Genomic DNA, 26,646 nt, shown 5'->3' with positions numbered 1-26,646 from the left:
AGGGCCAGGCAGCCGCCAGCCAGCCAGCCAGGCACAGAGGAAGCAGGGAAGTAGGGCATACAGAATATATGAAAGGTAAAAAAAAGTCCTGAGGCAAACATAGATGAAGAGAAACAGGTTTATTTAAGTTTTAAAAAAAAAAAAAAAAAAAAAAAAAAAAAAAAAGCTAGCCAGAAACAAGCCTAAACTTAGGAGAAAGCCTGCTACATTAAAGGCCAGTCTGGGTAACTTAGAGAGACCTTTACGCAAAGAAAAGTAAGCAAGTGCTAGGAGGGTGGCTCAGCACTTAAGAGCACTTGCTGGTCTAGCAGAGAACCTGGTTCCTAGCACTAACATCCAGGTAACGGCACAGAATCATCCATAACTCAAGTTCCAGGGCACCTTATGCCCTATTCTGGCCTCCATTAGCACCTGTGCACATGGGATGTACATATACACTCAGCCACACAGAAACACGGGTAAAGAACAAATCTTAAAACAATTAAAATGCTTTTAAAACACTGAAAGCATAGTTCATTAGCACAACATTTGCCTAGCATGTACAAGAGTTTAATCCCAATCTCTATCTCTCTGAGGTCCTGAGTTCAATTCGAAGCAACAACATCACAACCATCAGTAATGAGGTCAATGTCCTCTTCTACTGCAGATAAAACACTCATACTCACAAAATACATACATAATGTTTTTTTAAAATGCTGTCTTCCAAGTTGGTGGCAACAGCACACACCTGTAATTTGTCTGTAGTTTGAGTATTTGGTACATATGAAACCCTGGGGTAGAGTCTCAGTACAAAACACACACACACACACACACACACACACACACACACAAATCATATGCTAATTTGAAGAAACAAACTAATTTTGGTGTGGCATTGGGGATTTACCCTAGGGTTTCATACATGCTGGACAAGTGCTCTACCACTAAGCTACATTCTCAGATCCCATTTTAAAAACTTTTATATATTTATTCTATTTAATGTGTATAAACATTTTTCCTGAATGTGTATGTATGCACCTGATGCCTGGTGCTTACGAAAGCCAAGAGGTCATCCTATCCTCTGGAACTGTTGTTACATTCATATGCTCAGGAACTGGAGTTACACATGGCTGTGAGCCTCCACATGATGCTGAAAACTGAACCAAGGTCCTCTTCAAAAGCCAAGTGCTCTTAACCCCGACCCATCTCTCCAGGGCCCCCAGCCTCCTAATTTTTAAATACAAAGTAAAAATCACTGGCTGAATAGTTAATACTTCTACCCACCTTCACTCCAATTCTCACTTCTCACAAAGTCAAGGCCTGGAAACAAAATCTGTCTTCGAAAGCAAGAGGTAGAGAAAAGGCCTTTTTCATCCTCGGTATTTTCCTGGCCCAATTCTCCAGGATTGTGACAAAGAACCTGGCATCAACAAACCTCACATAAAACTGCTGCCAATGCCTAGAAGTCTTAGCCAGCTAGATTTATCTCCATTAACATTTTTATACTGAGTTAGACCATGGCCACTAGGTGGCAGCAAACTATCTCCAAGATCAGATTTAGATGACCAGGATTTCCTTAAACTCCAAGCAAAAATAACATCTCACATTTTGTGCAACTTGTTTAACCACTTATCACCAACTACATATCACCAACTATATAACCACCTTTCTAGAATATGACATTCTGGACTTAAGTCATATGTTCATACTTTTATACTGTTATATACAAAATAAAACGATACATGATCATTTATGCCAGTGTAATATGCACACAATAAAACTGAATGGGTACATTCTTATTATAGTCACAGCAATCAGAAGCTGAGGTGGGAAGGTTGAGTTCAAAGCTATCCTGCACTACAGGGGAGACCTTATTTGGGGGCAGGCAGAGAGGGTTCCAGAGATGAAGCAATGAAACCCTGGACAATCTCTAGCACTGTGAAACAAAAATGCAAATTCAACATTACTATTCATTTAATAGAATAATAAATCTATAATCCAGCTAATAAGTTAAAGGCTGGGGCAAGATTGTGAGTTAAAGGCCAGCCTGGGCAACACAATGGAACTCTTATCTCAAAGAATTGTTGCTCACCTACTTGAAAAAGCAAGCAACAGAGGCCAGAGAGAGACTCAGTGGTTAAGGTGCTGCTCACTGTTCTTCCCAAGAATCTAAGCTTTGGTTCCTAGCACCCACATATAGTAGCTTACAAGGGCTTTTATCTACAGTTCCAGGGGACACAACACCCTCTTCTGGCTCTGCAGGAACCAGTCACACACATGGTACACAGAAGCAGCAAAACACTCATACATAAAATAGACATTTTTTTTTTTTTTAAATAAGAAATGAGCGCAGGTGCTTGGAAGGCAGAGGCAGGCAGAGCTCTGTGAGTTCAAAGCCAGCCTGGCCTACAGAGTTCCAGGACAGCCAGGACTGTTACAGAGGAACCCTCTCTTGGGAAAAAAAAAAAAAAGAGGAAATGAAATTCCAAAGAATGTAATAAGCAAATAAAAAGTTAAGTGCTGTAGTCCAGCACTTAGAAGACTTAGGTGAGTATCTGAAATTGAAGGCTGGACTGGGCTACGGAGCCCACTCTCAAAAGAGGAAGGACAGGAGAATGGGAGAGGGAGGAGATGAGAGCAGAGAAGAAAATTGAATAGGAATAGATTTTTTTTGTTTGTTTGTTTTTCAAGACAGGGTTTCTTTATGTTTCTGGCTGTCCTGGAACTAGCATTGTGGCCAGGCTGGCCTTGAACTCAGAGATCCGCTTGTCTCTGCCTCTGCTGGGTTAATGGTGTGTGCCACCACTGCCCTGCAGGAATAGAATTTTACACATTATGTATTACAGAGAAAAGCAACTGTGGTGGTGAAGTATAGCAGACATCTACAGTGACCAAAGTAGATATTACTATTAATGAGACATGTGAAATAATATGCCACCTTAAATAAAGGACATAAGAAATTCCACAACTAACTGAAAGACAGTCTACAAACCAAGTGAATTGTAATGACCAAACATCAAGATTATGAAAGTCTAGGACAAGACTAGGAATGCTAGCTAGCATGCTCAAAGGACCTACAGACAAGACTGCCAGAAGCAATGAAAGACTCCAGCACATCCTTCTGTTACCATAACTGTTTAAGAACACTGGGCAGTTAATGGGATCTGAGTATTAACATCTGAGTACTTACATCTCAATCTTAATTTCTCTTTTGGGTAAGAGGAGGAATAAAAGTACTATTTTGTATCCCAAGCTAACCCCAAACTCCCAACAACCCCTCTGCCTCAGCTTCCCAAGTGGTAAGGTTACAAGCACTCGTGAATGGACACAGCCAGCTTTCATTTCAGTGTCTTATTGTTGACAATAATTCTGAGTGTACAGAATACCCTTGTTTGTAAGGTATACAATAAAATATTCAGAGTAATAATGAAACATCAGATACCTTCAAATGGCTCCCCCCAAAAATTCTGTGAACTTGTCTCAAAGTGTTTAATTCTTTAAGAATTTGAGTGCCTAAGTGGATGGCACTTGAAGAAACCATCCTGAATGAGGTAACCCAGTCACAAAAAGAGGCACATGGTATGTACTCGCTCATATATGGATTTCAGACCTAGAGCAAAGGATTACCAGCCTATAATTCACACCACCAGAGGAACTAGGATACAAGGTGTATTCTAAGAGAGTCACATAAAGTCCCTCACAGAAGAGGGAAGGGACAGGTCCCCCAGAGCACATGGGAAGTGGGGGGGGGGCAGTGAATGGAGAGAGAAGTAGGAGAAAGAGAAGGGGAGGAGAGGAAAGCACGTGCGACTAAGGAAGATTGAGTCAGGGTAGGAATAGAAGACAGGAGAGAGAGAGAGAGAGAACATAAAAGAGGGAGCCATTATTGGTTTGAAGAGAAAACTGAACCTAAAGACTGCAGCCAACTAACAATTTGGGCAACCATGGAAAGGCTACCATAAATGTCCTTCCCTGATAGTGAGAACAACTACTAACTTATCCCTCATCTAGTACCTGTTGGAAACAGAAGCAAACACCTATAACTAAACACTGAGTGGAACTAGAATCTAGATGCAGAGGGAGAGGACAAGACCAGGTTGCAGAAACACATAGAGACAGCTGACCTGAACAAGGAGGAGCTAAGGGGCACCCAGACTGATAGCTGGGAATCCAGCATGGGACTGACTCAGACCCCCTGAATATGGGTCTCAGCCAGAAGGACTGAGTGAGCAGTTTAAGGGACATCAGACAGTGGAACCAGGATGTATTCCTGGTACACAAAAGGACCTTGTGGACACATCCCCCAGGGAGGGATACTTGTCTTAATCTAGAGACAGGAGAGAAGCCCAAGTCTCTACTTCAAATGACTTGACAGATTTACATGACCTCACCTGGATGGCGTTGCCCTACATGTGGAATTGGGGTGGGGGGATGGGAGGGGAGGGTGGTCAGGGTGCATGTGAGAGGGCAGAGAGGGTAAGAGGGAGGGAGGAGGAACTGGGATCAACATGTAAAATAAATAAATAAAGAATTAGAGTGCCTAATAAAAAAATATAACCTATTAGAATAGCTGCCCAAGGAGTAGCAGGAGAAAAAGAAATAAATGCATGGGGACTAAGCAATAAAAGAAGGCCTATAACAGCTAACGTAATGGGACTTGAGGTATAGTTCAAGACACTGCAAGCTCCACATCCTTGGTTCCTTCTCCAATGTTTCAAAATCTCAGAGGGGTAACCATGAACTGAAAAGTATGATTATGACCTCAATGCTAAAAACAATAATTTAAAAACTTATTTTAAGTACTAAAGCATGACTGGATCTAGGGCTAGAACACCCTCCACATATGGTTTTAGGTTGGAGGTAAAAACTGCATTCTCCAGGAACTGAAAAACATTGCTACTGGTCAGTGGGTGTATGTATTTCTTAAGTGAAGACAGCGAACAATCTCGATTAACAGGATTTGGAGGGAAGGTCAAATTTTAAATTTAAAGCCAGAATTAAGGAATCCAGACAAGCAGGTCAGTTAAGTCATCAGCCACCAGGACAAAATGACACTTAGTATTGCAAAGGGCATCTAGACCATGAGTCCAGCATGATTTAGTATACACAGGACTATAAATGAAGCAACCAATGACACTTTTGTTACCATTCTCTAGCAATTCTCCTTGCCCTACTGCCACTTTAAATACACCTAATCAGTGTAGTCCTAATTCTGACAACCAAGTCTGACTTCATTTTAAAAGTCCAGATCCTCTTAAACTGCCTAATTAAATACTAAACTGTGCCCTAACTCTAATTTTTCTCCTGAAAATATACTGGGCAAAGTGCACATAGCTCAGTGGATAAGCACTTGGCTAGCATACATAGGGCCCTCAACTTAAAGCCCAGCACTATCTATATGCTCAATTTTTTTACGTATATTCGGCTTATTAGCCATGACCATTACACCTCTTACTGAAGGCTATATTCTGTCTCCCAAACTACAGTCCAATCACAAGGATCTTTATGGACCTCTTACCAAACAACTGTCTAACAGACCTCCATAGCTGAACATTCAAGTACATACTTTTGAGAGCACGGGAAATATATAGTTAAGGCATATAGAACCTGGAATACAAACTAATCTGTGTAACCATGAGCAAGTCTCTCAAACTCCCTACAAGCCTTAATTCTACTCTTCACTCCATTTACAGAACTGCATTAATGAGATCTCATTGCTGTCGAAATGATATGACAGTAGGAATGGGCAGGTGGCCCAGTGGGTTAAAGTGCTTGCTGTGCAAACATGAAGACAGGCATTAGGATTCTCTGCACTACATGAGCATGGAGATGCACATCTGTAATGCTTGTTAGGGGATTGGAGATGAGACAGACCCAGGATGATTCTGGGGGTCATCCTAGCTAACCAGCCTAGCTGAAATGGCCAACTCAAGTTTCAGTAAAATAAGGTAGAGAGCAATGGAAAAGGGCATCCACCTTCTACTCCTGACCTCTACACAAGCATGCACAAGAGAATGTACCCACAGAAACACATGCAGATCTACTCCCATACACAATTAACAAGAAAAGCAAGCAGCTATCATTCAATGGGCATGTGCTGGATGTGCTGGAAATGCTTCTAAAATATTTTACACATTTACTCAGTTAATTACTAAAATAACCCTGAGTTATTATCAGAATCTTATTATAAGGAAAACAAATACAACGTCTTAGAAACTTGTACAGGGTCACCTTTAAGTGAGTCTGCATATTATTTATATAAAATTATACACACACACCCCACAGATAACAGACATCTTGCCCATTTTAGCACAGGAAAGGGCAAATGCTAGTGCAATGAACAGGAGCTATCATCTTTGTAGTTCTCTAATAAGACAATTTTATTTTTGTTTTTTGTGAGTTTTTTTTTGGGAGGGGGGGGTGGAGACAGAGTTTCTCTATGTAGTCCTGGCTGTCCTGGAACTCACTCTGTAGACCAGACTGGCCTCAAACTCAGAGATCCACCTGACTCTACTAGAATTAAAAAGGTGTGCACCACCAAGCCTGGCAGACCTCCTTTCTAATGTTTTCCCACTTTTAAGTGTCAAGAGTAGCCTAACAAACCTCATTTCCTGAAAGATAATTATGTGCTGGCTTCTCTTTCTCCTAATTTTTAAAAGATAAAACAGGTGGACAGTAACTGAGGAGCAACACTCAAGACTGTCCTCTGGCCGCCATAGGCAGGCACTATAACTAGCTATATACAGAGCAGCAGCAGAAACAAAAGAGACCCTGACAACAAGGCAGAAGGCACAGACCCCAGAAGATTGTCCGCTGACCTCCAAATGCCCACCTGCTAAGCATGCACATGCTCAGGCTCTCACACATTCTAAAAGAAAAAAAATGTCTCAGCCATTCTTCAGCTGTTTTGGCACTGGGCTTTAAAAGCAAAAATAGAAAAAAACTAGGCATAGTGGCTCATATTTGTAATCCAGCAATTGGGCAGTTAAGGCAAGAGAATTACCATGAATTCGAGGCCTATCTGGGAAATGCAGTGAGTTACTAGCCTGAGCTGAAATGTCACACCATTGAATTGCTATATATAGGGACATCAGGACATTCTTTGGGAAATATACAAAAGTGAATGAAATTTACCTTTTCATCACTACTGGTCCATTATACACGACTGATTCAACCATTTCCTGCTCTTAAAGTGGAATGAATGACCATAAGCTTGAAACATTAATTACAATGCATAGGTTCACCAATTTGTTAATTTGCCCTCTTCTGTTCTACATGCATTTTTATCACAGTCAGTTAAAATGTGTCTTAGGTTCCACTTTTGTGTTGTATTGAATTCCTGACCAGGATTCTTCCAAATATGCATTCATACAAACTCTTTTGTTTTGGTTTCAGGCAAACACTATGACCAAAAATGAGCTACATCCCCAGCCCTTACACAAACTAAATCTTCCATAGCTTCAAACTCTGTATCCACAAGTCAAGTAAACATCAAATGAGTAGTATCAATAACATGTGCTGACTCATCTAAGCCAAGGAAACTACTCGAAATCACTTGAATTTCTTAGTACTGAAGCTGTTGTCAACATTCTCAACTTGCTCAGCAACCGTCCTCACCAAAAGCTAATCACCCTAAAAATTTTTACTTTCCGGGTGCTGAAATTAAACAGTAATTACTCACTACTGGTAAATGGCTGTGCCGTTGGCTGCAGCTTCATTTTCATTTTTTTAAAGATTTCTTTTTATGGGATTGGTGTTTTCACCTGCATGTACATCTATGTGAGGAGCAGCCAGACCCCCTGGAACTGGAGTTACAGTTTTGAGCCCCATGTGGGTGGGAACCCAGGTCTTCTGAAGAGCACGTAATGAATGCTCTTAACCACAGAGCCATCTCTCCAGCCCCAGCCCTTTCATTTTTATTTTTAATTTCATGATGAAATTTTTATGAGATATTCCATCTCAATTTTCTAGGTTTTTTTTTTTTTTTTAACTATTTTCTTTTGAGTTGAGTGATTTTTTTCTCTTTTTTAACCTTACCTTGCAGGGTTCTAGATATTGAGTAGATATACATGAAATAATTTTCAATTAAAATTTAAAGTGCCTGAGATAATGTAGGGGTAGAAATGATCAGAAAAGCAGCATCAAGGAAGTTTTAGAAAAATATATGCCCTATAACTTGTGGTGGCAGCTACATGGGTGTGTACACTTGCCAATATAAATCAGAATATAGGAATTAGCTCAGTGATAGAGACCTTAACTAGCAGGTGCAGCTCTGGAAACCATTGCCATCAACACATACACACACAAAAAAAAAATGTGCACAGAATCAAACTTGACAATAGTTAAAACACGGAAACACAAATATATTACCAACAGAGGGATGAATGGGAACAAAGTAAATGCTCATAAACAAATAAATCCTTAACATAAAAAAATAAACCTTTGCCAGGCGGTGGTGGTACACATCTTTAGTCCCAGCACTCGGGAGGCAGAGGCAGGCAGATCTCTGTGAGTTTGAGGCCAGCCTGATCTACAAGAGCTAGTTCCAGGACAGCCTCCAAAGCCACAGAGAAACCCTATCTTGAAAAAAATATAAACTCTTTGCGCTTGCCTGATGACCTGAGTTCAATCTCTAGCATGCACACCATGGAAGGAGAGAATTAACATATGCAAACTGTACTCTGGCCTCCACAAGTCTATACACACATCCAAATAAATGTTTTTAAAAGCTCTTTAAAGGCTAGACTTATAACTCAGTGGTAGCACTCTTGCTGAATGAGAGGTCCTGGGTTCCATTCACAGCACCACAAAAAAATTGTTAGAAATTTGGAAGGAGGTGGAGAAGGGGATGACTCAGTCAGGGAAGTGCTTGTTTTGCTGAGTTTGAGTCCCAACACGCACCTAAAAAAACCAGGAGTTGTGGTATGTGCTTGTACTTCCAGCACCTTGGAGATGAAGACAGGAGGATTACCTGGCGCTCACGGCCAGGCACTCTTATCCTAACTAGTGAGCAATAAGCCAAGGAAATCTGTTTCAAAGAAGGTGAATAGTTCCTTAGGATTACACCCAAGTATCCTCTAGCCAGCCAGCCAGCCAGCCAGCCAGCCAGCCAGCCAGCCAGCCGCACGCACGCACGCACGCACGCACGCACCCAGGGCAAAGGCTCAGTGGGTAACATACTTCCAGGACAAGGAGATAACTGACTCCATAGAGTTGTCCTCTGTGCACCACGGCACATGTGCATCACAGCATGTGTGCACATTCCCACAGCTTGCACATACATTATTGAAAACACACACACAATTTTAAAAAAAAAATTAAAAGTGGAAGGATATACTCCACAGTATGGGATTCCTCATGATCATCTTCCACAACAAAAAAAGTTGTTTGTTTTCAAGACAGGTTTTTCTGTGTAGCCCTAGCTGTCCTTGAACTCACTCTGTAGACCAGGCTGGTCTCAAAATGCCTGCTTTTTTACCTTGAATTGAAAGTGTGTGCCACCACTGCTAGACTCACAAAAAAAGTTTTAATTACAAAAATAGATATAGCTATACCTTAAAATTATGATGGCATTCAGAAAAAACAAGTAACTAGAATGGACAAAAGCCTTTGGGAATTACATGGCATGAACACATTTGTTAGTATATTTTATTTGCAAATAATAACAAACCCTCTGACAAGACAGAGATATGGAAATACATAAAGCTTTTCAACCTATGTATTATTTAAATTGAAAAATTATTGATCATAACAATATTTAGCAAACATGAAAAGCAACAAACAGAGATGTGTTTTTTGTTTTTTGTTTGTTTTTCCAGACAGGGTTTCTTTGTAGTTTGGAAACTGTGTAGATCAGGCTGGCCTTGAACTCAGAGATCCTCCTGCCTCTGCCTCCCGAGTATAGGGATTAAAGGTGTGCACCACCATTGCCCAGCTCTATATGTGCTTCTTAAATTAGCAATAGATACATTCTAAATACTTCTATGTGATAATTCATTCTAACGACATTCCAAGAACAAGACAGATGTTACATTTCAACCTTCATTTTACAAAGGAAATGAAGGCACATAGGGAGTTAAAACATTTACCCACCATCACATCCTGAACAGAAACTAATGGTCTTTAATATCCTTATCTTTTTGTTTTGGTTTGGTTTTTTGAGACAGGGTTTTTCTGTGGAACCAGGCTATCTTCAAACTCAGTAGAGTGCTAGGATTAAAGGTATTCAGCACCACTGCCCAGCATTAGTGCCTACATTTTAAACCACGTCTCCTTATTTTTTTGCTGAGGTTTGAGGACAGTGTGTTGCTTGGGCTTACCCTTCAACTCCACATCTTCCCACCTCAGTACCTTGCCTCTTACTCCTGGCTCAAGATAGCATTTTAGAGCCAGCAACCCCAACACATGCATGCACGCACGCACACAAGAGTGTGTGTGCGCACGTGTGTGTGTGTGTGTGTGTGTGTGTGTTTGATATTTCTGGTATTTATTTTCATATCTATATACTTCTATATGAGGCTAAAGCTATAACATCCTTATCCTGTTAATGAACCTCAAGAATAAAGTTTTAGCACTAAAATTCAAAGGTTCAATAAAATACAGAATTCTTAGTCTCTAGCCCCACTAGAAGTAAGTATCAATAGTTCAAGTGGCACTCAATAGTTTTGTCACCTCTTAAGGTTATTTAGAATCTAAAAATTGACCCATAGAGACTCAAGAAATTGGGTGCACTGAATCTATTAAAAAATCTAGGGGAATAAGAGGGGAAGAAGTATTAAGAGTTGTGGGAAATACAGAAGATATGGAATATGTTTAACAGACATGCAGAAGGGAGGACTGCGGGAAGAAAATGAATCAGATGGAGGTGGGAAGGGACATGAGGGCTGGCAGTGGGGTTCAGAAAACAAATGAGAACAAAACATGATATACATGAATAGATGGATGGATGGGAGGAAGGAGAAGAGGGAGGGAGGGAGGAAGGAAGGAAGGAAGGAAGGAAGGAAGGAAGGAAAACAGACTAAATTTGAGAGTTATTAGGTTTCTCTCTTCTCTCATTCCTATTGCTCTGAAAACCCAGGCTGGCCTAGAACTTCCTACATAGTCCAGAAAGACCTCAAACTCATAGAAACCCTCCTGTATCAGCTTCCTGATATGTGGATTATATGTAGCACCATGCCTACTTTTTACGTACCACATCTCCTATTCTTAGTAAAGAATAAAATTCTCAGTTGCTCAATTTTAAAAACACGTATTGGGCAGGAAAGTTGCCTTATCAGTGAAGAAACCAGTTGCTCTTGCAAAAGGTGCCATCACCCACATGGTGGTTCACAATCATTTGCCACTCCAGTTCCAGGAGACTGACACTCTCTTCTGATCTCCAAAAGAACTGCACACATACAGGTACACCTACACATAGATGCAGACAAAACACTCATAAGAATAAATACCTTTTTGTGTTTTTGTTTGTTTGTTTTGTTTTGTCCTGGAACTTGCTCTGAAGATTAGGCTGGCCTGGAACTCACAGAGATCTGCCTGCCTCTGCCTCCCAAGAAGAATACTTTTTAAATTATTTAAAACTAACCATTAAGACTTTACAGCAGAAAAACAACTTTTACTCTCTGCCTTCTATCTGATAAACTCTGTGAGGGAGATCATAAAGAATAACATACTAGGGGCTGGAAAGATGGTTCAGTGGTTAAGAACACTGGCTGCTCTTGCAGAGGACCAAAGTTCAAGTCCCAGCATCCATATGATAGGTCACAACAATCTGTAACTCTGACCAGGCGGTGATGGCTCATGTCTTTAATCCCAGCACTTGAGAGGCAGGGGCAGATGGATCTCTGTGAGCTTGAGGCCAGCCTAGCCTACAGAAGCTAGTACCAGGACAGCCTCCAAAGCCACAGAGAAACCCTGTCACCAAACACAAAACAAAACAAAAAAAAAAAAAAAGAGAGAGAGAGACAAAAACAATCTGTAACTCCAGTTTCAGATTCAACAACCTCTTCTGACTTTTACAAGCACCAGGCCATGTGGCAAACATATATACATGCAGACATGACATTCATACTCAGGTAAAATAAATAAAATAAAATAAAAAAAAAAAACATACTGGCTGAGTGCAGGAGCTACACACCTAATAATCCTACAACTACCAAGGAGACTAGCCTGAGAGAGTGAAACCTTGTCTCAATAGTCAGAGATATTAGAGCAGAAGCAGGTAGACCTCTGTGAGTTCAAGGCTAGCCTGGTCTTCACAGTAAGTTCTAGGCTCTTGTCTTAAAAAAATAAAAAAAAATTTCTTGGAATATGCATGAAGGGGTAAGGGAGCTGAAGAGATGGCTCAGTGGTTGAGAGCACTGGCTGTTCTTCCAGAGGACCCAGGTTAAATTCCCAGCACCCCCATGGCAGCTTACTTACAACTGTCTGAAACTCCAGTTCCAGGAATTCAACAACCTCACACAGACATACATGCAGGCAAAACACAAATGCACATAAGGTAAAAAAAAAAAAAAAAAAAAAACTTTAAAAAGCAATGGTACACACACACACATACACACACACACACACACACACACACACACACACACACACACACACACCCCTTTAATCCCATCACTCAGGAGGCAGAGGCAGGTGGATTTCTGTGAGTTTGAGGCCAGCCTGGTTGGTCTACAGAGTGAGTCCCAGGACAGCCAGGGAACAAACAAAAAACAACCTTACATTCAAATCATAAAGTAAAACTGAATATATTGATCTGTTAGGATTACATGGAGACTGGTCTAGGTAGTGAATGTCTATAATCATAGTACTCTGCGTGTTGAGGCAGGATCATCAAGGTCATCCTCACCTACAATAAGACCCCATCTCTTTTTTTTTTTCTTGATAATATGAGGACCTATTTGCATAACCTTTTTATTTATAAATTTAGATCTGCTACCATGTATTCAGGCCATTAATTTTTCTTTCAATAAGACCCCATCTCACTACAACAAATAATAAACTGGGTGTAGCACCATACACCTTTAGTCCCAGTATCTGCTAGGCATACACAGGTCTCTGTGAATTCAAGACCATTCTAGTGCTTCAGCCTGGTCTGTAAAGCAAGTTCCAGGCCAACCAGGGCTACATAGAAAAACCCTGTTTCAAAAAACAAAAATAAGAGAATTATCGCTTTCCCCCATAACTTGCAGGTGGGTAGCAAAGATGGCTCAGCAGGTGAAAAGCACTTGCCACACTAGCAAGATGGTCTGAGTTCAGTGCCAGGAGAGAGAACCGACTCCTGAAACCTGTCTTTGTATTTCCACATGTACATTATGGTCCCCCCACACTAACAAACTAAATGAAAATTAGAATTACACATAGATATTTCCACCAGATCTTGTCTAACCTAGAAGAGTCTGAAAAAGTGCAAGCTGACAAAACTGTCTGTGTGTTTTGGAGATAGGGTCTTGTTATATGTAGTCCCAACTCAGTCTCATTTAATAGAGAAAAACAAAGACAGACAAAGAACAAAGAGAAATAGTATTTTATATAAATAATATGCAGACTCCATTACTTTACTATATGATCCTGGGCTGGGATTACAGGCATGTACTCCTATATTAACATATTTTTCAACTATTATTTTCAAGTTTTCAAAAAATGATATTTTAGTTTAGCCCTTCATCATTTGCTTAATATTAGAACACTGCCCTAAGCACCATCTAAATGCATTTAATGATCCCCATGACAATTTCATCATCTCCTCCAATAATACTTGAATTTACAAAAAGTACCAAATATTGGAAAACCTTGACCAAACTTAATGAAACCTGACTCTCCTAATCTTTTGTTTGTTTGTTTTTTGCTTTGTTTTTCGAGATAGGGTTTCTCTGTATTGCATTGGCTAAACTAGTTTATATGTAAAAAGGTATTAAACTGAAAGATACTGGTTATTTAATGCTTTCAAATTCAGACAATAGCTATCACTCAGAAAAAAAAATCTAAACATCCTTCAGAATTTGCTTCAATTATTTTTGTGAAATCATTAAATGTACTACCCAAATTTCCAGATGTAAACATACAGACCTACAGAAATTTATTTGTACTAATTTATAATAGACAAAAACCAAGTATTTGTAATATTTTAGATCAAAGCTGAATAGTGGTTATAGGGGCATCCATAGTTTGGTGGTGATGGCACACACCTTTAATCCCAGCACTGGGGAGGCACAGGCAGGCAGATCTGGGTCAGCTTGGTCTATGGAGTGACCAGTGCTGCTAGGGCTCTTACACAAGAAACCCTGTCTCGAAAATCAACAAAAGAAGGGGAAGGCATCCATTAATCTTTATCTATTTTCCTTTTTTGAAATGGGCTGCGTGTATGTTGCCTAGATTGGACTGACCTCCTCAGTTTTCCAGTATCTTGAATGGATGCACACCTCTGTATCAGGCTATATTTCTAAAATCTACAATATTTAATTGCAAAGGGTACATTCTAAGGATGTATGAAGTAAATTTCCTTGAAAAATAAAATTTATATTAAGGTAAAAGAAAAAAAGTCCAACAACATAGGCAGTACAAAATTACAGCATGTATACTAAATAGCAATTATAAAGTGCAGGCATAAACTAAACATGGTGACATGTCTGTACTGATACCTCAACACTTAGGATGTGAACAGAAGAAGACTATGTTATTCAAGTTGTCACAAAACAAATAAAAAGTAATAATTAAATGTGGGATGAAGAGATGGGCCAGAAGTTAAGAGCACTTGTTGCTCTTGCAGAAGATGTGGGTTCAGTTCCCAGGGTCCACATGGCAATGCTAATTCCAGGGGATCTGACACCCTCTTCTGACCTCCAGGAGCACCAAGCAGACACAAAATGTACATACATGCATGCAGGCAAACACTCATACACATAAAATATAGTCTAATAGGCTGGGTGGTGGTGGCGCACACTTTTAATCCCAGCACTTCAGAGGTAGAGACAGCTGGATCTCTGTGCATTTAGGCCATCCTGGTCTACTAAGTGAGTTCCAAGACAGCCTCCAAAGCTACAGAAAAACCCTGTCTTGGAAAAAAAAAAAAATTAAGTCTAATAATAAATAGAAAAAAATATAAAACTACAGTATTTAAAAGCCCAGAGTGGTGTGGTACACATTACTTACAGCCCTTACATTCACTCAGAAAACCAAGGAAGTAGTGGTCTTAAGTTCTAGATCAATTAGGTTACACCTTTCACAATCAGAATACCCTTCACAAATAATACTGCTAGTTCACATATATTGACAATAATGAATCTCCCGAGAAAAAATTAAAATTTAAAAACAATGTTATCTGGTTAACACTTTAATATCATCTTATAAGGGACAATCATTCTGCTTCAGGTTGCAGAGTACAAGCGTGTATCACCACACCAGGCTGCAGCTTCTAACTTTAGAGAATATAGATATGTTTACATATGCATAGACTATTTCTGGAGAATTAACATTTAACAGTTAAGTGGCTTTCAGGTCTAAGGAAGACATATTGCTTGTTTTTCTATACTTGACTTTTTAAAAAATAAAAATGTTAAATATCACTGTAATAAAACTTGAATTTCTAAATAATATCTATGATGATAGAGTTATTTTCATCCACCGGGCTTGGTGACAGATCTCTGAGTTTGAGGGCAGCCTGGTCTAGAAAGAGTTCCAGAACAGCCAAGGCTACACAAAAAAAACCTTGTGGGGGGTGGAGGGCTCATCCTATCTTAAGACTTTTTTCCTTACCAAATATACGAACCTAAATTTAAACAGCTCTTATAAAGACAAAACCATTTATTTAACTTATTAAACTGTTCATTTTTCACTTTTGTATCATTAGGAGTTTAACTGAACCAAAGGTCTTGTAGAGTCTAAGTAAGCACTCAACCACTGGCAAACTTTAACTGTTTATACAGGACTCCAACTTTCCATGATTAATGCCAACCTTAGGATAGCAGCCTCACAATGCAATGAAATTCTTTGGTTTACAACAAAATATAAGTATAACCAAGCCAATAGTGACTTCCATGAAACTGAATGTAGTATCTCAGCTTTTAAATACATTCAACTGTTATGAACTAATTTTTTAGGTCTGGGGAGATAAGACAGCTCAGCAGTTAAGGGCACTGCTGCTCTGATCTTAGTGAGGACAGCTCTCAGATGCTTCAGGGGATCTGATGCTTCTGGCCTCTCTGGGCACCTGTACTAATATGTGAATATACAATGCAGAGATAAATGCCTACATGTAATTAAAAGAAATATTTACACATATGTGCACTCATGTAAGTCAGAACAATTTGCAGGAGTTGGTTTTCTCCTACTATGTGGGTCCTGGATATTAAACTCACAATCTTCAGGGTCAGTGACAAGCAGCCTTAACCACTGAATCATCTTGCCTACACACACACAAACCTTTTTTTTTTTTTTTTTTTTTTTTTAATGTAATGTAACCCTGGTTGGCCTGGGACTCACTATAGTAGACCAGGAAGGCCTCCAGCTCACAAAACCTATCTCTGCCTCAAAGTTTGATATTAAAAGTGAATGCAACCACACCAGGTTTAATTTTTCTTTCACAGTAGATACATACAGTTAGAATATGAAGAAATTAGAACTCTCAAAGACTAGAGCTAGGAATGTAACAGGGTAGAGCATGTCTAGCAGTCTAATAATTCCTCAAATAGTAAACACAGTTTTATCATATGAACTAGCAATTCTATTCCTAGGTAACACCCAGAAGAAATGAAAACAGCCAGGCAGTGGTGGCTCAAACATTTAATCTGGCACTCAGGAGTCAGAGGCAGGCAGATCTCTGTGTTTGAGGCCAGACTGGTCTACAAAGTAAGTTTCTTTGAAGATCAGCTCCATTTTGCTCATTTAAGTATATACCTTGAGCAAGTACTTTTTCTTTTTTTTTAGTAATGTTGGAGACTAAAAACCAGAGCCTCAAACATGCTTTAAAACCCCCACTACCCCATCCCACTCCTGCACTATATTTACAGCACAGAATTAGGAATGCCTCTGTTAGACACAACTTCTTTTTCTTAATTTTTTAACTATATTTTAATTGTACACTTTTAAACTTAAGATTTACTCAATTATTTCATGGAAGTTTATGCACCACATACCCACCTGGTGCCTGCTGCTCAGAAGAGGGCATATGGTGGTACCTGGAAATGTTACAGATGCCTGTATGCTGCCATTTGGGTACTGGAAAGTCAACCCAACTCATCTGCCAGAGCAACAAATGCTCCTAACCATTGAGCCATCATCTCTAGCACATCAATGTTTTGGTGTTTGGTTTCTTTGAGACAGGGGTCTGAACTCAGGCTCGCTTGAACTCACTTTGTTGTTGAAGATGTCCCTGAAAGCCTGATCTCCGTGCTTCCACTACCCAAGTACACAGCAGGCAACATTCTCTCTCCTCTCCCTCTCCCTCTCCCTCTCCCTCTCCCTCTCCCTCTCTCTCTCTCTCTCTCTCTCTCTCTCTCTCTGGAACTTTTTTTATTGTTTCTTTTTTTTAAATTTTACTACATAGTAAAACTTGGTCTCAAAAAACCAAAATGTACTTGTCTGGTAGATCTTAACTTCTTTTTGCTAGTTTTTCAGGACAGTGGTTTCTCTGTGTAATACTCCTTGTTGTCTTGGAACTCACTTTGTAGACCAGGCTGGCCTCAAACTCACAGAGAGAGAGAGAGACCTGCCTGCCTCTGCCTCCTGGGTGCCAGGATTAAAGGGGTGTATCACCACTCCTGGCTTTTAAATTCCAATATTGTAAAAGTTAAGGCAAAAACAGAATTAGGTTTGTTTTGTTCTTGGATTCTCCAAATGAGGTTAAGCAATCTTTATCTTCAGGGGACCATAGGAGTCAAGGCTGTTATTGCCAGCAGGTTTTGCTAATGTCCCTCATTATCACTGCTACATTTAGTTGTAGGATTCCTTTACAAAGATGCTAATTTGCTATATTGACTATATTCTCAAGATACAATCATCTTCTTTTGTTGTTTAGCCAAACCTTCAGTTATTAAGAACCTGAACTCTAAATTAGGCAACTCAACGACTAGATAAAATGTCACTGAAAGCAAACTCTAAAATAAAATCCAATTTCTTCCCAGGAGAAAAAAAAATGTAACGAGAGGAACTTCACAGCCCAAATAAGGCTAAAAATTTAAATCAACCAAATGAGTTTGTTAAATAAATAAATGAATGAATGAATGAATGAATGAATGAATAAATGATTGATTGATTGATTTTTTTAAAAAATTCAAGTGAACCAGGCAGTGGTGGTGCACACCTTTAATGCCAGCACTCAGGAGGCAGTGGTAGGTGAATCTCTTTAAGTTCAAGGCTAGCCTGGTCTACAGATAGAGTTCCAAGAGAAGAGGGGAGGGCAGGAGAGGGAAAGGGAGGGGTAGGAGGAAAAAGAAGAAAAGAGAGCATTAAAAAATAATAGAGAGAGCTCAAAAAATAATAGTAAGTAGTATCAAAGCTCAAACAGGAGGAATCTTTAAGCCCAGAAGTTTGAGTTCCCTCTCTCCGGAAAACAAAAAAGATTTCAAGTGTGGTGACAGGACTTTAATTGCAGAAGCAGGTTAATCTCTAGGAGTTCTAGGCCAGTTGGTTCTACACAGTGAGTTCTAGGACAGCGAGGGATGGCTATGTACAGACCCTGTCTCAAGAAAAAATAAATAAAAGGAGAGAAAGGCAAAAGAAATAGAATTAAACTGCTATTTTCTGGCTGAGTAGCATTTCATAAACAGCTCACAATCTAAAAAACCAGGTGTGGTAGCAATGCTTACAACTTGGCGTTAAGTGAAGACAAGAACAGGAATTCATTTAAAAATCTAACATGGGTACAGGAAATCCTGTCTCTAAAAATCAAACAACTTGTTGGGTGGGCAATGGTGTTGCATATCTTTAATCTCAGCACTTGGAAGAGGTAAACAGAGCTCTGCAAGTTCGAGGCCAGAGGGAGTTCCAGGACAGCCAAGGTTTCACACAGAAACCATGTCTGGAAAGACAAAAAAAAAAAAAAAAAAAAAAAAAAAAAAAAAACAAACTCAAACAAGAAGTTGGTAACATTCAGCAAGCACAGATACTGACACTCCCCTCTAAGCCTAATGACCTTAGTTTGATCCACAAGGTGGGAGGAGACATATGAATCCAAAAGGTGTCTTTTGACCTCAAGGGGTACAAATATGAATTAACAGAGCAAAGGCTGGAAAGATGGCTCAGCAGTTTAGAGCACTGGCTGATTTCAATTCCCTGCACCCACATGGTGGCTTACAACCATCTATACTTATCCCATGGGATCCAATGCCCTTTTCTCATGTACATGCAAACAACATATACACATACATTTAAAAAAACATAAATAAAACAAATAAATGAGCAAAGAGCCCTGAAGAGTTTATACATACTCAACACTACTAGCAAGCTTGCTCACTAGAGAAAACTGCTATTTTGAAAGAGAGACAGGGTCTCAACTATCAGTTGAGTACAAACTAGCCTCAGTAGTTCAAAACCTTATGACAATCCTGCTTCAGCCTCCTCTATACTGACATAGGTTTGAGCCACCATGCCTACTAAGAAAATTTTTTGCAGAAATGAAGACTGGACCCATGTCGTGTAGCATGCTAGGTAATACCTCTCACACTGAGGTATATCCTCAGCTGGAAAACATACCCTCTCCCAAAGTGTTTGTGTATCTCAGGCTGGCTTCTGCCTCCCAAGTAAAGTATTTCTTAAAAGGACAAATAAAACTTTCCTGAAGTAGAAAGAGAGTTCCCAGCCACAGCAAGAGAGATGAGGCTGCCCTAGAAAGCACTTCTCAAAGCTGGAAATAACAGGTTCCCTTAAAATACAATATTGTAGTCTTCGTTTAACTTCCCTGCCAGTTCACCACTTACTATGTTTATTAAGTGACCTCTTTAACTTATGCCACAGTGAACCTAGAGTAACTTCAGCTGGAAATGGAACTCGGGTGGTAAAGCACTTTGCCTAACATAGGTCCTCAGCCTTGGCAGCAAGCACTCTTAACCAGCTGAGCCATCCTGTGCCAACTTTTAACTGCAGCTGTAGAGGAACGCACTAAAAACCTTGTTTTAAAACAAAAGCACTAAAATTAAAAATAATGATCACAAATTTACCTTTCTCCAAGGAGGAATTAATCAGATAACTTAAGGAGAACAGCAGAAAATGCCACTGAACAAATTTCTCACAAAGACAAACAAAAAACCTGTTAAAGAGTTTCAGAGCTCGGGAGGCAGAGGCAGGTGGATCTCTGTGAGTTTGAGACCAGCCTGGTATACAAGAACTAGTTCCAGGGGGGTCCTCCAAAAAAAAAAAAAAATTTCATATTTGGCCAAAGATCTGGCTCAACGGGTAAAAACATTATTTGCTACCAAGTCTGATGACCTGAGTTACATCTCTGGTACCCACAATGCAAAAGCACAGAACTAACTCTGTATACCATGGATCATGTGAGCATGCAGATACACCTAAATGTAAGGTTCTGAGCTAGAGGGGTGGCTCAGAGGTCAAGAGCACTTGTTATTCTTGCAGAAGACCCAGGTCTGAGTTCAAGCACCCACATGGTAGCTCACAGGTGAACATCTTCAGATCTCTTCAGGCATCAAGCACACATGTGGCACAGAGACGTACATAAAAGCAGAGCACTCGCATTAAAAAAAAAAAAAAAAAAAAAAAAAGCAGGCAGGTGGTGGTGGTTGTGGTGCACGCCTTTAATCCCAAACCTGGGGAAGTAGAGGCAGGTGGATCTTTGTAAGTCCAAGGCCAGCCAGGGCTACACAGAGAAACCCTGTCTCAAAACAACCAAAAAGGTGCAACATGAGCTGGAGAGCTGGCTCACCTTTAAGACCACTGGCTGCTCTTGAAGAGAAACCAGATTCAGTTCCTAGCACTCACTTGGGGCTCACAACCACCTGTGACTCTATCTAGCTCCAGGAGATCCAATGCCCTCTCCTGGCCCCCTCAAACACCAGATTTCTCTATATAGCTCTGGCTATGAAGAAAAAAAAAAATTAGGAGCTAGAGATGGCTCTTCCAAAGGACCAGGGTTCAAGACCCAGCACCCACATAGCAGCTCATAACCATCTGTAACACCAGTTACAGGTTATCTGGTGACCTCTTCTGTCTTCCATATACCAGGTGTGCACAGACATACATGTAGGCAAAACACCAAGACACATGAAAATTTTAAAGAATTTCTGAGAGCCATGAGTGGTGGCACACGCCTTTAATCTCGGCGTTCCGCAGGTGTAAGGAGTTCAAGGCCAGTCTGGTCTACATATTGAGTTCAAGGACATTGGGGACTTTGTAGAAATCCTATTCAATACCACCACCACCCCCCCAAAAAAAAAAAGAATCTCTGAGGGTGAGAATGATGGTTCAGTAGCTAAGAGCATTTGTTGCTTTTCAAGAGGACCCAAAATCAGTTTCCAGCAGCCACATTAGTGGGCTTATAACTCTCTGCAACTCCAATTCTAGGGGATCTGATGTCCTCTTCTGTCTTCAAAAAGAACCCCACCCCCATGGCAAACAGATTCTCTCTCTCTCTCTCTCTCTCTCTCTCTCTCTCTCTCTCACACACACACACACACACACACACACACACACACACACAGAGTGTTTTTTAAAAATTTTTCAGAGCTGGAGAGATGGTTCAGAGGTTAAGAGCACTAGCTGTTCTTCCAGTTCAACTCCCAGCAACCACATGGTAGTTTACAACTCTCTATAATGGGATCTTGAAGTGTGCAAGCATACATTCTGACAGAACACTGTATACGTTTGATTTTTCATTTTTGATGTTGAGGATAACTCAGCTGGCAGCGTGCTTGTCTAGCACACACCATACCCTGGATTCAATCTCCAGCATGGCATAAAACTGGCATGGCGACAATAGCCTGTAATACCAGCACATGGGAGGTGGGAGGCAAGGTCAGAAGTTTAAGGTCATCCCTGGTTACAAAGAAAGTTCAAGCCAACCTAAGTTATATGAGACATGCCTTAAAAATAAATAAATAAATACAGTGTTTCCATTCTTTACTAGAAGAGGGTAGCACAGATCTGTCACCCTGACACTTCAGAGGCCTGAGAATAGGAGTGGTGAGCACAAGTTAGAGTGTGCTCCTGGCCATCATGAACTACATAAACAGGACCTCATCCTATAGCACAGGCAGACACTGACACAACATGTATGAGCCATTAAGTAAGGGGTTTTGGATAGGGGTAGGGAATGGGTATCATTTTTCTTACACAAAACTACAGGTAAAAATGCTGAGGACATAGCTTCAATGGCAGACTTTGAGAAGCCCTAGGTTCAAACCCCAGAATCAAAAAATTAGTACAGGGGCAGAAAAGATGGATCAGCAGGTAAACCTCTTGCCATACAAGCCTGTAAATTTGAGTTTCATTCCTAGAACCCACACAAAGGTAGGAAAAAACTACACCCAAAAAACTGTCCTCTGACTTCCACAAACAAGCCATGGCTTGTGCTCCCCCATATTCACAAACATATCACACACATATTAGGACAGAAAAAAAAAATAGGGCACACATATCCTAATATTAAGGAATTTAAACTGGACATGGTAGCACATACCTTTAATTCCAACACTCATAGGCAGACAGATCACTAAGTTCAAGGCAAGCCTGGTCTACAGGGTTGCAAGCCTGGTCTACAGAGAGTTAGTTCTAGGACAGCCAAGCCTACATAGAGGAACCCTGCTTTGAAAACCACCCTCCAAAAAATTTAAACAAGGCTGAAGAGTTAGCTCAGTGGCTAAGAGCATCTGCTGCTCTTATAGAAGACCCAGGTTCAATTCTTAGCACCCACAAGGTAGCTGACAACCATTTGTAACTCCAGTTTCAGAGGATCTAATGCCCTCTTCTGAACTCCAAAAAACACACACACACACACACACACACACACACACACACACACACACACACACGCATGCATGAAAACAAAACAGATACTCATAAAAGAAATGTTACAAGGAGGCACAGGAGCTGGGCTTGGCAGCACAGGACTTTAATCCCACCACTCAGGAGGCAAAAACAAGTGCATCTCTGAGTTTGAAGCCAGCCTGGTCTCCAGGATAGCCAGAGCAACACAAGAGAAACCCTGTCTTGAAAAACAAAAGCAAAACATTAAATAGGAAATAAAGCCCTTTTTCTTTCTCTCATCCCGAGGTTGGCCTAGAATTTACTATATAGACTAGACTGGCCTCTAACTTGCTTGCCTAACTCCTGCCTTTGCTTCCTGATTGCTGGTATTTCAGGGACATGTCTAGGCTTGGGCAGTAGTGGACATGGAACCCAGGGCTTTAACCATGCTAGATAGGTTCTCTACCCTGGTCCCCAAAGCCAATTTTATCACCAGGACTGAAGCTATATTTTTATGGTGTGTGTGTGTTCGAATTTAAAATCAGGGCTCCACATGCATGCTAAGCCACTGAGCTACATTCCCAGCCCAAAGCCTTTAAATTAGTATATGCTACAGGAAGTATCTCAATATTATCAATTCCAAATCAAGAGTGTCACACAGTTTCCCATTAGTAAACAGAAGTACTTATTTTCTTTCATAGTTTTTTTTTTAAAAAAAAACAAAACAAAAAAAAACACCAATTCCAATAGGAGGAGATTAACTACAATCCATTTACCTTAACTACTGATTGTTCCAGTAAGGATACTTTTTTGGAAGTTAAACTGTATCCTTAAGCCAGGATGGTGGTACAGGCCTTTAATCCCAGCACTCAGGAGGTAAAAGCATGTGAAGCTCTGAGTTCAAGGCCAGCCTGGTCTACAGAGAGTTTTTGAGGACAGCCAGGATAAATCCTGTCTCAACCACAAGAAAAACAAAAACCAAACAAACTGTATCCTTTAAAATCAATCAGGAGTTTGCTTTCAAATTATTTTCTAGGAAAGTCATCGTATGAACTCCACTTTGTGTAATTACTTCCAATATCTACAAATGAAATGTTTATTATATTTGACAGTATATGACATACCTCAACATGGACACAATAATACCCTTTCCAATCTGTTACTAATAACTTAAACCTTTACTCAGTAATTTTAAGCACCTGAATGTAAAAAGTATACTGTACACTGACCAAAAAGACAGTTGGTAAGAATACCATTCTTACATAATATTCTAAAAATGTCCTTTTACTAAGTATTCAGCAACTGTCACATGCATGAATGTTGAGCATTCCCTATCAATCCTATTTTCAACAAAGTTGACCCAGTTTAAGGCCTGAAATTGAGGCTTTTGAACGGTAGAAAGTAAGAGTTAAGTAATTGGGTAGTCCTAAAAATACACATCACAACTACATGACTAAGATATTCGTTTAAAACTTGTGCCAAGATAACCCCTCCCTTCAAAACAAACTAAAATTGACTCACTGGCCTATTTTACTTAATTCTAGAAATAAAAATAAATAAATGGATTCCTAAATACTCATTTCCTCTGTCTCTAACCCCCAACTCCATCTTCACTCAGGGATTCCACCCTCCAAAAAAACACTTTGGTCGAATCAAGACAAAAACAAAACAAAAAAAACCTCAGTGTCTCCAAATACTGAATTCAGGAATAATGCATGGAAAACAATGGAAGCAATGTCTATACAGTGGCTGCCTAAGGAGCCCCTCCACCGTGAGAAACCCTCTCACCTCGGATGATTCTCATTTGTGGGACGACCCCATTTGCAGAAGCCAACCCCCTAAGAAAAAGCTTTCAATTTTCTCTCCCTAAAGTGAGAAACTATCAATCTCTCTGACACTTTCCACCCTTTGTAGATGTTTGTACATGGTATGGGTGGGGGGGAATGCTAGTAAACTTGGTAGGAAAGGACAAAGGGCATTTTGAAAACAGAGGAAACTATGAAATAAATGGAGAATAAGAGCAGAAAGAGGACTAAATTAAAGTCCCCTCAAGCGGATGGACAAGGCAACGCCAGCATACCGTAATCCTCCCTTTTTTGGCTACCCCCCCCCCACGTCCTCTTCCTTATTACCACCTACTGGAATCAAAAGTTGGAACTACTCCTACCCAAAACCAACAAATCCTCCAAATGTCAGAGCACTAGCAACATCGGGAATGACAGGCTAATGTTCCTCCCCCACAGTCCCCCCCCCAAAAAAAAGAGAAAAGTCCAATCCAGTAAGTGCAGGTCACCCTGCCCTCTGGGGCAGTTCCAGCCTGCGCAGAGAAGGCTTGGATGGGTCGAGAAAGAGAAGATAGACCATCTCTACGTCCACACACCCTCAGCTGGAGAAACAAAACAAAGGCAGCCCTCCTTCCCGGTAGCCACTACCCCAGCCACAGAGGCTTTCCTATTTCCCGGTGCAGTCTGGCCTCCCGCCCCCGCCCCATGACAAAGAAAAGGCACTTGGTGAGCAAGGCCTTCCTGCCTCCACGGATGGGGGAGGGGGCTGCGAGGTGAGGAGCCCCCCTCGGCTCCCCCGCGCTCACGCTGCCGGCCCGCGGAGGGCAGCGGAGGCCCGGGAAGCCGGTCCGGGAAGGGGTGGGGGTACCTTGAAGTAGCCGCCTTCGTAGAGGGTGTTAGGGGGTCCGAAGATGGCCACCTCCCAGTTGTAGAGGTCGGACTCATCCACCAGGGTGATCCGGAAGCCCTCCACTGGTTCCTCCTGCAGGGATTTCAGCTCGAGCATCAAGGCTTTTTGCGAGCTGGTCATCTGCTGCTGGGCCATCGCGGCGGCGGCCGTGCGGGGCCGCGGCCCCAGTCCTCGCGCACCCGCCGGGCCGGACCAGGCCCCTCCCCTCCGCTCGCCCTCGGGCCGGGCCGGGCCCCTGTCTTCACACGCCTGGCGGGGCCGGATCAGGCCCCAGACGGCCCGCGGGCCCGCCCGGGGTCCTCCTCACTCTCGACGCGGACCGGCCCGGGCCCTCCTCACACTCGGGCCGGGCGGGGGCGGGCCTGGGGGAGTTGGGGGAATCCGCTCCCGGCCCCGGGCCTCCCCCCCCCGGAGGGGGCCTCTACTTGTGGGGGGGGGAGTGGAGGTGGAAGCGAAAGAAGGCGGCGGAGGGCAGGCGATGGTGAAGACAGGGGGGCCGGGCTGGGCCGGGAGCGCCGTGCTCGCTTGCCCTCTCGTTCTCCGCGGGGGCCGGAGGGGCGCACGAGGGAGGGCGCGCCGTGCGCTGGGGTCTCGGGACGGCGGCGGCGGCGGCGGCGGCGGCTGCGCGGGGGGGAGGGGCGGAGGAGAAGAGCGAGAGCGCCTCGCGCCGCGGGAGCGACAGAGCAGAGAAGGAGGGAGGGAGGGAGGGAGGGAGAGAGGGAGGGAGGGAGGGAGAGAGAGGAGGAGGGGCGCGCGCCGGGAGGGGGGCGGCTCGCGGCGGCAGCGGCCCGGTGCGCGTGCGCGCGCCCCTCCTTCCCCCCGCCCTCCTCGCTCGGCTTTGCTCGGCTCCTGCTCCCGCCTGCCCGCTTCTCCCCCGCCGGGCCCCACCGTGGCGGCGCTTTGTGACGCCCGCGCGTGTCCCCCACCCTTAAACAGCCAAGCGGCTGTGGGGATCAAGGGCGGGCCGCCGAGGATCGCTTTGGGCCCTAAGTGACGGTTGTGCGGCTGGACGCCGCGGTTCCAGAGGCGTGCCCCGGAAGGAACCTCAGGTCCTAAGGC

At 42.0% G+C, this 26,646-nt stretch overlaps 1 protein-coding gene across 1 annotated transcript in view; it reads right to left on the bottom strand.

Moving 5' to 3' along the window:
- Window positions 1-26,234, bottom strand: part of Ube2r2 (ubiquitin conjugating enzyme E2 R2) — a 61,612-nt gene extending 35,378 nt beyond the window's left edge. Inside the window, exon 1 of the mRNA XM_051187555.1 lies at window positions 25,546-26,234. Within this exon, the coding sequence (XP_051043512.1) occupies window positions 25,546-25,722 (177 nt within the window). The 5' untranslated portion in view covers window positions 25,723-26,234. The remainder of the gene's footprint in view (window positions 1-25,545) is intronic.
- Window positions 26,235-26,646: the final 412 nt, after the last annotated feature.

Source organism: Phodopus roborovskii, unplaced genomic scaffold (assembly GCF_943737965.1).
Source record: "Phodopus roborovskii unplaced genomic scaffold, PHOROB, whole genome shotgun sequence".
Taxonomy (NCBI): domain Eukaryota; kingdom Metazoa; phylum Chordata; class Mammalia; order Rodentia; family Cricetidae; genus Phodopus; species Phodopus roborovskii.
The sequence above is the reverse complement of the archived record's forward strand: the minus strand, read 5'-3'. Positions and strand labels throughout refer to the sequence as shown.